The following is a 13,335-nucleotide window of genomic DNA, read 5'->3' on the forward strand; positions in this document are numbered from 1 at the left end:
ACATGCATTGTCGAGGAACCTGATTTTCAAGTGCCTGTGCTATTAAACAATCACCAGTTATATAAGCTGCAGACTACACGTGATCCTTTGCAATCTACTTTTGGAGACATCTGAGGGTTTGTAAAAATGCTTGTATTGACGATGTTTTTGAGAATATGTGTGTAATTCAAAATATACATTGGTCGCTAAAATTTCCTGTGTAATTCTGATGTGCCACAAAATATCTGTTTCAGGTTTGCCAGAACCAAACAGAGACAGTATATTCCAAGGACTGAGAATGAATCAAGGATTCTACACATCTAAAGACTTCTTACCTTTGGTAGCAATGGCAAGTAAACCAGGTGTGTGATACTATGTTCTTATTGTAATCACATTCAGTAAGTCATTAGCAGTTGTTGTTTTATGGAACTGTCTGCCTACCAAGGAGCACATCCAGTTACAAAGTACCTTCCCCTGAATATATCTGGGACAGGGTTTTTTCTTGGTGGGTGGCAAGCTCAGGAGCATTGGTCAGGAAAGTTAGACCCAAAGATTATAAACTCAGTAATCATATGTGCAAATCTAAATTTATAGCAAATAATTTTCCCTTATAAGTTATATTTGCTATTTTGGATTATAGTCAAAAGATGACATAAGCTTCTCCTTTGTATAAAATATCTTCATAAAAATATTGTGTATAAGATGGTCTGAAAAAATCTGATATTACAAAGGGTGTTTCTGACTTATATAAGCAGCTGATTTTTAGATTGTTGATAAATTCTTTTACTTAATCCCAAATTGCATGCTGCTGGTTTTGCAGGCACATTTAAATCAGCACTAGTTCCTTACCCAATTCTAACAGTCTAAGACCCAGGACAACAGGAGTATGACAGCAGTTAATAAGAAAGTGCCGAGTTCATAGGCACCAAATGCAGTCTTGTTTTATGGTTTCACATTTTCCTTTGAGCACAGAGATAGCTGCATTTGCTCCCTAAGGAGTACAGATGCTTTCAGTGTCCCTGAATATGAACTCATAAGCCCAAAGTATGTGATTTCTATGCCACATTTCTTCATGGTTTAAATTTCCCAGACAAAAAAGGAATTAATGTACAGTTTTTATTTAGGACAGAATGTGGTATTTTACATATGACTTAATATAACTAGTTTTATCTACAAACTGATTTTCATTTCAGCATTGTGAAATTTCTTTTAGCATCATATAGGATTGCCTGCTTATTTAGTAGATTTTTCTTAAACACTTTTGAGGAATATATATTCTGTGGCAGATTATTCTGCTTATAAAAGTAAAGTTTATTACCACATTTGATGCAAAATATTTTGGAAGTGAAATTCTGCATCCCAACTGTCCCATCTCTTTGCTGTTTACATCAAATGCTTATTTCTGTCTGTTTTCTTAAAGGAATCTTAAATGATTTGAGATAAAAAGGTGAGCTTTTGGGTTTTCTTTTTGAAGACAGAGATGTTTAAAAAGAAAACAGATTTAGAATATGCAGTGCAACACATTTGTAGATAAATAAAGAAAAAGTAAGTCCTGCAAAACAATCCTCTCTTGAAACAATTTGACTTACAATACTTTGTAGACTTCTGAGAATATATGTAGCAGTTGTGTACTGTAAGTCACCTGCCTGCATGAGGATCTGTATACTGTGATCCACATATTTCAAAATATTGCGGAGAAGTCCTCTTGATTTGCTAGCATATGTGATAATATGTTTTTTAATATTAAGTCTACAATGGGAAAAGTATGAACCTGGAAGAACTAACCTTTTCTGATTGACAGTAATGGATAGCTCTTTGGTGTTGTCTGTTAATTAACATGGTCTCTTTTACTTAATTTTCCTGGTGTCTGTCTGTAGCTATAGCCACCTTTTGCTCTCTACGGAATGGAATTTTAGAATAAAATATACACCTACTGCATCCTACTCTATCCTCCTTTTTTCACTGTGACAGTTGTCTAAATAATAGAAATAATAGACTTATTCATAGTAAAATATATATTCTGCCTGCTTATTAATTCTGAATGCCACTTGTTAATATACTTTCCTCCAAAAGGGTTTCCCCTTGCAAATACATAGCTGTGAATTTACCTTAGGAGTGTATTCCCAAGAGCAAAGTGGGCTGCTCTGACTGATCCCTTCTCGGCTCATACTCTAATGGCCACCTGAGCTGCCAGCCCCCTGCTTCACTTGTGCTTTTTCCACTGCTCAATCTGTGTGAAGTGTTAAGTTCATTAAAAATACATGAGAAAAGTTTAGAGAGAATTTTAGACTAAGAATCCTATTAAATAAATAGTAAATATGATGGCACATACATGGATAGGGAGAAATTACAGCATTTGTCATACAATAAGCATTTTTCAAATGGAGAGAGAATAGGTGTATTATGATGTTGTTTCTCACTGTGTTTATATTTCTAAATGGAAAAGATTGTTTACTTGAATAATACTTGTGTTCCACAATTACATGTGAAAATCTGCTGTAATCGGATACTTGAGTTAAAGTACAATAGGTAAATGGCCAGCTTAGTGCCTCCTGACTGGAGCTGTCCTGGACTCAGTGAGAGTATAGCTTTGTATTAGTTTTGTCATTATTTTGCAAGTCACAACCATTTTCCTAATCAACAATTAATTGTACTTAAATGTGATGAAGTGCAGTTTCTTTCAGGGAACAGATACAGTTCAGTTTTACTTACTATTTCTTGTTTAATTGAATCACCAAATACAAGCTGTAGATGACAAGCAGATAATATTGTCATTTTCTCCATGTAACATTTTACAAATGATTTATAGAAAACGACTGTAGATTTTCTTCTGGTGGAAGAACTAGGAATTACTGTAACAATATTCTTTTTCTTCATGTTCAGCTGATGAATAGCCTCAGAGAATCATGTCACATCCAGAACAGTGTCAGTGCTTTATAGAAATCTCTGGGCACTGATGTTGGTATACTATTACACAAAACTATAACTATCAACAACTAATTTTTTTTTTCTTGTTTTGTTCGATTTTGGGGTTTTTTTTTTGTTTTGTTTTGGCTTTTTTTTAGCTGGAAGGATAATGAATCTGATGAGAGAGAAACTTTTTGAATAAAAAGATCTCACAATCCTAGCTTCAACCTGACAGGACCCACAATCCTACAAACATGTTGTCATTTGAATTATTTCTCAATAGAAAGATGCAGCTGCTTAGAGTACTGACTATGAAATTATGTATATGAGCATATCTTAAAAGGGGGAATAAAACTGTCTTTCACTGGAGCAGAATAATTTGATAGTGACACTCCAAGCTTGAAAACTGTAAGATGCAATTTTACACTGCTTTGAGTACAAGTACCTTTTGAGCTGTCATGCAGAAATGGTTTCTCTACTTGAAAATGGGGTTTTCCTTTTATCTTTCAGGGATGTGTGCCTGTCACTCTCCGTTGCCGTCAATACATGGAACTGTGATTGTACTTGGGGCAGGAGACACTGCTTTTGACTGTGCAACATCTGCTCTGCGCTGCGGAGCTCGTCGTGTGTTTGTGGTCTTCAGAAAGGGATTCACTCATATCAGGGCTGTCCCAGAAGAGGTAAAATTGAATAGCAGCATTTCTGAGAAGGCAGCTTAGTTTTTTCTATGTAGCCTAAAAGTGTGCTGTAGGCACTTAACAGACATCTGCTAAAGGTTTTGTTTAGAAAAATGCTCTTAAAATGTTTATTAAAGATCTGAGGCACACTTTGTATACTCTGTATTTAAGTAATTTTCCACTGTTGTATCTGTTTCCTGAGAAGTCAGAGAGATGTATTTGCAAGCAGGGGATAGAATTTCTTGTAAGCTAGGAAATGAACTAAAATTTTCAATCTTGTAATCAAACAGCCATTAGAGTATTGTAGGTGGCCCTTCAGATCATGATTAGATCTTAGAATACCTTCTCGGTGTTGTTTAAGGACTCTCAGTGATTCTGACATTGCCTTGTGAGCCTATAAAAGCCTTTTCCTTTTCCTTTTCCTTTTCCTTTTCCTTTTCCTTTTCCTTTTCCTTTTCCTTTTCCTTTTCCTTTTCCTTTTCCTTTTCCTTTTCCTTTTCCTTTTCCTTTTCCTTTTCCTTTTCCTTTTCCTTTTCCTTTTCCTTTTCCTTTTCCTTTTCCTTTTCCTTTTCCTTTTCCTTTTCCTTTTCCTTTTCCTTTTCCTTTTCCTTTTCCCTTCCCCTTCCCCTTCCCCCTTCCCCCTTCCCCCTTCCCTTCCCCCTTCCCCCTTCCCTCCCCCTTCCCCCTTCCCCCTTCCCCCTTCCCTTCCCACTCTCCTCCTCCTCTCCTCTCTTCCCCTTCCCTCAATTACTTACAGTGATTTTGGTTTCAAAGCACTGTTATTCATTCCATATTTCAGCATTCAGTTTGGTTTTTAGTTTGGCTTTGCACTTCGGCATTTATCAAGTCATCTGCACATTTTGAAATTATTCTGCTTCCTCAGTTCGTATGTACTACAGGAGGGTTTTTCAAATTATTTTCTCTTATTTTGGTGGTCTTTTTCTGTTTCATTTATTTGGTACATTACACTTCTATATACCCGAGAATAGCACACCACCTAATGCAGCTTTATCATGAGATTTATGGTAGTTTGGTTGTCTGTTTCAAGAAGGTGGGCACCTTAGATCTTCCAGAAGGGGAATGGAGATGCAGATAAAGTCATAGAGGTTTTCTTGGTGCATGATTTACTTCCATTGCACTTCAGCCAAGAGACACGAGATTACTGAAGCCATTGCACAGACTCATGCTATTCAGATTCTTACTATAGTCTGAACACAAATCTTCTGTATAAGCCTGGGTAAATTTCTAAATTTGTCAATGTTTGTACTCATCCAGTCATGCAGTGGGCCTTGAAAACAATAAAATAAAAGTAGCTTCAGTTAATAAGAATTATGTCAGATGAGAGATACTTATTCAAAAAAGTTGCCTAAATAGAGACAGTCAAATTCTGAAGACAATTGACTTAAGCAGTTTTACCACAGCAGAGATTCAGAAGATCTGGATTGTTACTCAGAAATCTCTTGCTTGTACATGGTAGTCAGCATTTAATAAAATCTTAAAATCATAGTAAATGTAAATCAGGGCATGGACTAAGTTAATCCTAGGCCACTTTTTAAAAGACACAGATATTTATATAAGAGAAATCTTTTGCCCTCAAAGAAGTTAAAAATATTCAAAATAATGGAAAAATAAGAAAGTATATTGGAGAAATATTTGCCTTGAAAATTTACCTACTGCCACTGCTTGACTTGATAGCATGAGAGTCTCTGAAGCTGACAGTAAGATGACTGTCTGCATACTGGACACAGCTGATCCGTACTATAGAAGAATCCATGGTAACATCTTGAGTCAAAAAATGTTTTCTGCTTGGTTTGTTTGGGGCTTTTCTCCATGAAAATGCAGCATGTTAAAGTTACATATTTTATTGCTTCTGCTGTACAGATGGAACTTGCAAAGGAAGAGAAGTGTGAATTTCTGCCTTTCCTCTCTCCTCGGAAAGTCGTTCTTAAAGGTGGACAAATTGTTGCCATGGAATTTGTTCGAACTGAACAAGACAGCGATGGGAACTGGAAAGAAGATGAGGATCAGGTTGTCCGTCTGAAAGCCGATGTGGTGATCAGTGCCTTCGGCTCCATTTTAAGTGACAATAAAGGTAACCCTGACTACTGCGAATACAGATTGTTCTTTTAGCAGCAGCCATTTGTGAAATGGGTCTTCTGGAGGTTACTCAGCTTGTGACTGCCAGTCCTGTTACAGGAGTTTGTCCTTCAGGTACACCTTCTAGGAAAAGACTTGGGGGTCTGGTAACCAGGCTGCATGTTGCTATATAGAGCTGGAGCTCAGCATAGAAGTACAGTTCCTCAGCATATGCTTTTTTTGTCAGTGCAATTGGGATCTCTAAGAAACTCCTGGGAATTTGTTCTGGTCTCATTAATTAACTCTAGAGAAACTCATTATATTACATCTTTAGGCTGAACTGATCTGATCTCTGAAATATCTTTTTTTAAAAAAAATTGAGCAAATTAAACAGGCGTTGAAACATCCATTATTCTGGTTCAGCTGGTCTGGGTATTACTTATTTCTTGTGCATATACAAGAGAACTGTGACTTCCCTCTTACACAGTATTTCTTAGTTGCACTTGACAAGGTTTAGTCTTCAAAATTAGCAAGTACTTAATTCTGTATTAAAGATACAGAAATTATTAATTAATATAATTATTAATTATTAATTATTAATTATGAATTATGAATTGTTAATGAATATATTAAAGGTACAGAAATTGATGACATTTCAGAGATTGGATGAATTATCTGCATTTAGCAGAGGGATGAACATGAATACAGTGAATACCATGAATACATGGGAACTGAGCAGCATTTATTCTTCTCTCCTCTGACACTAGGTTAGACTTCAGGAGTTCAGGTACATACATTGAATGTGCCTCAGAAGTTAGAAACACTGACTCAGCAGTAGGCACACTGATAAAATGAGAAGGTCTTCAGCATGGAGCTTAGCAAGTTCTGAAAGCCTTAGTGAACAATGTGCCTGCCTCTCCAGGGCATGGTCATGCCAGCCAATTTAACCATGACATGTTGTTGTGGTCCTTTGGGAATAAATGCTCTGACAGAGGACTTGTCAAGTGCCTCAGATTGCACAAGAACAGAAAATTTAGTTTTCAAAATTTCTTAGCGTAATGTATTTTTGTGAGTCATTGCAATCAATGAAAATGGTAAATTGTAAGTGATGTAAGCAGGCTCTAAACCTGCATAATATACTCGGCGCTCCCAGTTCAACATCCAGTTGTATAGAACGGTAAATTATCATGCAAACATCAGAAAAGTCAACCCTCTCCTACGCTAAAAAGAAGGATCAGCCTGGTCTTTCAAGGAACATGTGAAGTGAATATCAGGAGCAGTCCTATCTTGTGTGTGCTACTTTGGGGTAGTTTCGTGCATCCTTGGCTGTTTCTGGACAGTGACTGCACCCAGCTATTTACAGTGCTCATTACTCAGGGCTGGCATGCCACTGCCTCCTGCTCTGCAGGGCACAGGAGAGAACAGACTCCCATTCCTCTTGGAGCTGTATTACTGTGGAAAGACTCTGGCATTTGTGTGGGTCATATTTCAGGGCTCAGTCTAACCTCCAGGAAGCAAGAAGAAGAAGGTTTAAGATTTTTTTTAAACAGATTTTTAAAGATCTTTTTAAAGAGATTCATTAACTACTCTGATGATGGCATTGATTGACTGAGAATTTTGGCAAATTTTGTTTGTGTTGTTTTTAAAATCCTGTGTTTAGGTTTTTTTGGAAGGTTTTCTAACATCTCGTGTGGTAAATCAATATTAACCTATGCAATCAATATATTTTGTTGTGATTCATAGACCCCATGATACAGGAGTGGTTCTGTTTTCTCCCACATTAAAAATTACCTCAATTAAAAGATTGAACTTACTGTGCTGCTTAGCCGAAGTACTGTGCCAGTCTTGTATTTCCTAGGGCGCATTCACAGTCTAAATTAATTGTTGAGAGGTTTTTAAATAGAAGCATAAAATGGGAGGGGAACAGTCACGCAGTGAGCTGATCATGAGAGAAGAGAGTCATTTACTTTGGGGGTGAGCAAAACACCTCAGTTTCACACTGTATTTTGGGTGTAACTGCTGTTAGAAGAGCAATCAAACAAAAAGGAAAAATGCAAGTCATTTGTTTTGGATGTTGTGAAAGTGAAAAGAAGCTAAGACTTTAGTGCATAAAGTGCTTATTTTTAACATACCATTTCAGCTGCTTTTAAGTATTTTTTTTTAAGCTGTCTTAATGAAAGTCAAATTTGCTTTTCACCGCTGAGCTGGATTACAACCAAAACTCCAGACTACTTCAGTGTACATAACAAAGATAAATGAAAAAGAAAAAAAGCCACCACCAAAACATCATCTTAGTGTTTTGTTGTGGTTTTTTGTTTGTGTGGTTGATTGGTTTTTCTAAATGAAGTACACTTCTGTATTCAAGAGATGAAAATATTCAGGTATTCCCCATCAGAAGATGGAGATGAAAATACTGGAGGTACTCAAATGCCATGTTTCATTCAAAATACATGAACAATGCCATGAGCAAGCTGTTTTGACTTGGAACTTCATCTAACTTTGAAAGGAATGGAATAGGCAACCTTCAGAAGGCCCTTCTCATCTCAATTATTCTGTGACTGGGTGACTCAGGTGCAGGTTGAATAAACATGTTAATTGCTGCTCATACAAAGAGCTCTATCAATTGACCTAATTCATAAGGCACCTTGGGGAACTGCAAATGCAGTATTGGTATGGGCTAAGATAGCAGGTAATATCCTACAAAAGCTGTTTCTAGTGATAAAAGAATAAAGAAAATACTGTCAAAACCAGAGAGATTAAAATTAGACTTAGCCCCAGTTCAACAAAGTGTTCAGGGCAGCCTTGATGCTCATGTTTGAAAGTTTTATAAGAAGCCATAAGTGTGTGGGTGACTGAGCAGAAATAGCTCATAGGTTAGAAAGTTTTTTCTACTCTATTATCCTCAACAAGATGTTTCCTATTCTTGCATGGTGACTATTAAATTTGCAACTGAGATTCTGTACATTCACAATAGGTATTTAGTCTTTCTTTTTTTGTTGTTGAAATAAAATGCTGATTGTGTTTTTAAGCAACACCTCTAGTGGGTATTCATCCTCTTGTTGGGAATCATATAAATGCATTACTGACTTAAAAAAAATTGACTCCTAGTTTCATTTTATGCTCCTAGAGTTGTTTACAGATGAAATGGGAGTTGCCTTCTAGACTGTTTTAAGAAGGTTAACATTTTATTAAAACCAGTAAAAAGCCAGCCCAACAAAGTGTTCAAATCCAACTGCTGCAGATGGAGTAAGAAAAATGTTTTGCTTCTTCTTGAAGAACTTCTTGGTTCTTGCTTTTTTGCTTAGTTTGTTATTTTTGAGACTTACAATGTATCAGTGAATTACTGAAATATCTTCTGTCACTATTCCTAATTGCAACTACTCAATATAGACAATCACAGTTCTGTGTGCTCCCTCACACTGTGTTCAGCCTCTACATCCTACTTAACAGCAGTGCCGTTGGTTTTAAAGTCTGAACTTTAAATAACCCTTTTCTAATCTATTTCCTTCTGATAAGCAAAGGAAACAATACTTTTGGAGTGCAAAATTTTGTAACAAATGTCATTATGATTTGTTTTCATGAATTTCCAAGGAGAACCATGGAGAAAGGATGGACAATAGTGCTCAAAATGCACTACAAAATTCAGTGCAGAACAAAGAACTAAGCCAGGATAGGGGACTGGCAACCTAAGTTTAGTTTGATACTCTGTTTAGCAGGCAGCAGTAAAGAGGAAGAATTCCCATGTAACCAGAACACTGAATCTTAGCATGATAATGTCTATTTTATTTTCTTGGAACAGCAATAAAGAGAAATGAAAAAATATCTGAGCAAAATCCAAGTACCGCCTTTGTAAAAAAAATCACAGAAATAGCAAGTTATTTGTGAACCAAAATATGTTTAATGAAAATGTTGGTAGTAGCTAGCTACTGCATCGTGACTGAAGGGCAAAACTTTATTTCATAATTCCAGGAATCAGTCACAACTTTCAGATATTTTGCTTTTACTTTTAGTACAACTGTTATCTTTCTTGGAAACTGCAGCAGCAAATCCTAGGCTTACTGCTTCCCTGGAACAGTTCAACATACAGTAAAGATAACTTTTCCCAAGTTGTTTACAATTTTATACTTGAACCCACTCATAGTTAATTTTTATTTCTACAGTTTGAGAGAAATTTGCTAAGGAACAAAGGAAAAAAGAGTTTGCAGAGCTCTGACCTCATAAGTGAAAAAGATTTTAGTTTTCCTTTGATCAGATATAGAACTCCAAATGGCACAGAAACCAGGAGGTCTGGAACTTGGAAGGACTGTTGAGTTTCTTCATAGAACCTGCTCAGACAACTGAGTAATTTTGACCTCAGAATACTGGCGTCTTGACTATCTAATGAAAGAGTAAATGGGAGGAAGAGAGGCTGTGATGCCGCAGCTGGGAATGCCCTGGCATCTTCTTGCTAGCACAGCATCTGCCTCACACCAACAGGCTTTGAGTCACCAGATTTGTAAAACAATTGTTATATAAAACTGAAATTTGTATACGTTCACTGAAATAGGTAGGAGTTTTCCTGCTGAGTCATTTGGAATAATATTTTTCTCTACAAATAGGTTTACTGAGCTAGTCTGGGTGCAGCAGTTCCAGTTACCCATTCCCAATATCCATTCCCATATCCAAAAGTGGCTTCATGATGATTTCTAAAGCCTAGAAATTCTGCCCTTAGAGTTGATAGACATCAGACACTTCTGCTTGCTGGTGCCAGACAGAAAACAAAGTCAGTAGCAGCTTGCAACAGGACCTTCTCCCACTGTAACTGGACTCAACTTGATCCAGTCAAACCACTTTTTAATCCTGTTCAGGACAGCAGTGGAGTAGGCATGGCTGTGTCTTTCTTTATTTGCTGGGCATTTAGACTGGGCAATGTCAGCAGTTAATCTGTTTTTGTGTGTGACAGCTGCAGTTATACATTTTAGATTAAAAAAAGTTACAGTATATTTGTATTTTTCAGATGTAATGCTACTATTCACTTTAAAGGAATTCTGTAAGATGGATATCAAAAATAACATTAATGAGCTACTAAAGCTAAAATTATAGGAACTTACAAAATTGGTTAAACATAAAAACCATTAAACTGTTTATTGAAGCTTCACAGATATACTGCAGCTAATGAGCATTTCTGCTATTTAAATAAGCCCAAATTGAACACACATTACATAGATGCATAATTAGTCATGGCAGTCACACAGAGACTCACTTTTAAAGCTTTATTTGGGGAATCTTTTCCATTTGATTTGTTTTGTTAATTAAAATATTTTTTCTGTATTCACTTATATTTTAATATTGTTTTTGCAAAATGCTATAATTTGCTGCTGTGTTTCCATTTGTGTTTGTTTGCTCTGTGAATATAGCGAATTTGGAAAATACATTCAGCACTGTCCTTTTGTTTGGTGTTATTTGTGTTAGCATCACTTGATAGCAGTAGAATAATTAAATTGTATATTGTCTTTCATCCAGAAGAATCTTTTCAAATGATATATAGTATCTCACTAGGCTGGGGAGGAGATGGCAGCAAAACACAGGATTGCAGTTTGATTCTTCAAGAGAAAAGATGTTACTTTTAAACTTTGAAGGCTGAAACTGAGAGGGTGAAGGTTTTTAAAGATACTCTTTACCTCTGTCCCAAATGATACAGCAAACATTAAATATCTAATTTGCTGGTTGTTGAGTGTCAAACACCAGTTCAGAGAACCAATAGCTTAAGCTCACATTTGGCTCTTGGGCTCTCTCTCACCCTCGCAGGGGCAGAGGAGAGACTTCCCTTTCTGTAGATGAAAGTTCTCCCCTTCTTTGTGCAGGTGGTCTAGGAGGTGGTCCCTTCAGCCTCCCACTTGCACCAGGTATCAGATCCAAATCGTGAGGATGCTAGGAGCCCATATAAAATGCTTTGGAACCATGCCCTTTTTTTAATATCACCTAAATCTTGGAGATTTTAAGAAAGAAAGAAGTAGCAGTTGGATATCTGTCAGCCTTGCCACCAGGGAAATGTTCTTTTTCAATTTTAAAAATACTGATCAGGCAGACGAATCCCCAGGCCTGGAGAGATGTTTCAGGTGAAGATATGTTGGGCATTCTTCACACTCAAAAAGCTTTTGGTATAATTATGTCCAGACAGCTATTTTAGAACAAAGCAATTCAAAGAGATTTGAGAAATGTAATAGATACAGGATAACAGAGGTAATACCCTATTTTTCCACAAGATGAAATAAGTAGTCAGAACTTCCAGTTTTACATCATTTCTTTTGGAAAACTACATTTTTGACAACATGTTGTCCTCAGACACCTTTACTGTGGTTCAGTCCTGTCTCAGACAGAAGTCGTCTATTAAATCCCCCCTACCAAATCCTGCAGTACCAAGTTTTCCTGGGTTTTTTTCCAAACATGTCTTTACAAGCCTGTACATATTTAACTTGTGAGAGCTGTCTAGACTGCATGCTGAGATGGTACCACTGCATGCAATAAGTTATCCTATATATAACAAATATAAGATGTTCAAGAGCTTTCTTGAAGTATAGACAGTCTGAGGCACAAAGAGAAAGTTAATGTATTGATTTCTGAAGGATTTTTGATAAAACTGCTATCAGCCAACTCTTTCCTTTAAAAAAACCCACACAAACAGAAAAAGCCCAAACCCAAACAAACCAAACCTCTCATTTTCCAGATGAAAAATGTCTCAGTCTGAAGGTTGTGTTCCATGTGATCTTTCTGTAATTTAGATATTTTTACAGGAAATAATTTCTGAAGTTTTTGAGTTTGTTGCTACCCAAATATTACTTTTGTCAGCTTAAGCCACATGTATGTGCCAGGTAGGAGAGACTATGCAAGCAATAGGTCTTGTGGATAAATTAAATACTTCTGATAGAAAATCTGCTATAGTCTTTCAGCTCAGAACTGTCTTCTCTGACTCGTGCTTCTGAACAAGTTGCAAAAAATTCCTTTGAATTTGAGTCCTCTGGATATATTTGTAAATACCAAGGTTGAGGAGGAGAGAGTAGGTGGGACAAATAGGTGACAATGTTCATGCCTTGCTTCTCGTTTAATTATTCTGCCCCTGATTATACATAGCCTCCACTTTGAAATGCACTTCTGATAGATGATTTTTAGTTGAAAGGACACACAGAGCCTTGGATGAGAATCCCGTCAGTGTGATGTGTGGGGAAGCTGTGAGTGAAGCTTGCTCTGTACTGAGGTGTGTGCTGGGACAGTACCATGACTTTGCCCTTTCTGTTGGAGAAATCTTCATCTTAAACTGGCAGGTTTCTCTTTTACATTTATGGCAGTGCAACTACATCAGTTTAATTTGCCTTGGCAATCTGCATCTACCAGTGGTATGTCCCTGAGGGACATTGCAAGTTTAAGCTGCATTTTTTTCCAGAATGTTCAGTTACTGCAGACAAAGCTATATAGCCCCCCCTAGTTTGATAGATGCCATCAAAATTGGCTAAAAATATTTATTGAAAAGATTATTCTCTTAATGAAGCTACTTTGAAGTGTCTTGAGAATATAGTAATTTAAAAAATACTAAGAAAATATTTTTCTGAGCATTTATGTGTATTTGGTGACATACATATAATGCCATGCAGTATAAAAATATATTTTATTTTCACATCTACATTATTTGGAGGACAATAATATTTCATGTGCTGTTTTC

At 36.6% G+C, this 13,335-nt stretch overlaps 1 protein-coding gene across 2 annotated transcripts in view; it reads left to right on the forward strand.

Moving 5' to 3' along the window:
* Positions 1-13,335, forward strand: part of DPYD (dihydropyrimidine dehydrogenase) — a 345,448-nt gene that overhangs the window by 161,151 nt on the left and 170,962 nt on the right. For both annotated transcript variants that reach the window (XM_005520957.3, XM_088060496.1), the window contains exons 9-11: positions 234-341; positions 3,397-3,566; positions 5,445-5,655. In XM_005520957.3, coding sequence (XP_005521014.2) covers positions 234-341; positions 3,397-3,566; positions 5,445-5,655 — 489 coding nt within the window. The remainder of the gene's footprint in view (positions 1-233; positions 342-3,396; positions 3,567-5,444; positions 5,656-13,335) is intronic.

The sequence above is a fragment of the Pseudopodoces humilis genome, chromosome 10 (genome assembly GCF_049639895.1).
Source record: "Pseudopodoces humilis isolate 2021_Gansu_Grassland_sample_001 chromosome 10, ASM4963989v1, whole genome shotgun sequence".
In the NCBI taxonomy this organism is placed as follows: Eukaryota; Metazoa; Chordata; class Aves; order Passeriformes; family Paridae; genus Pseudopodoces; species Pseudopodoces humilis.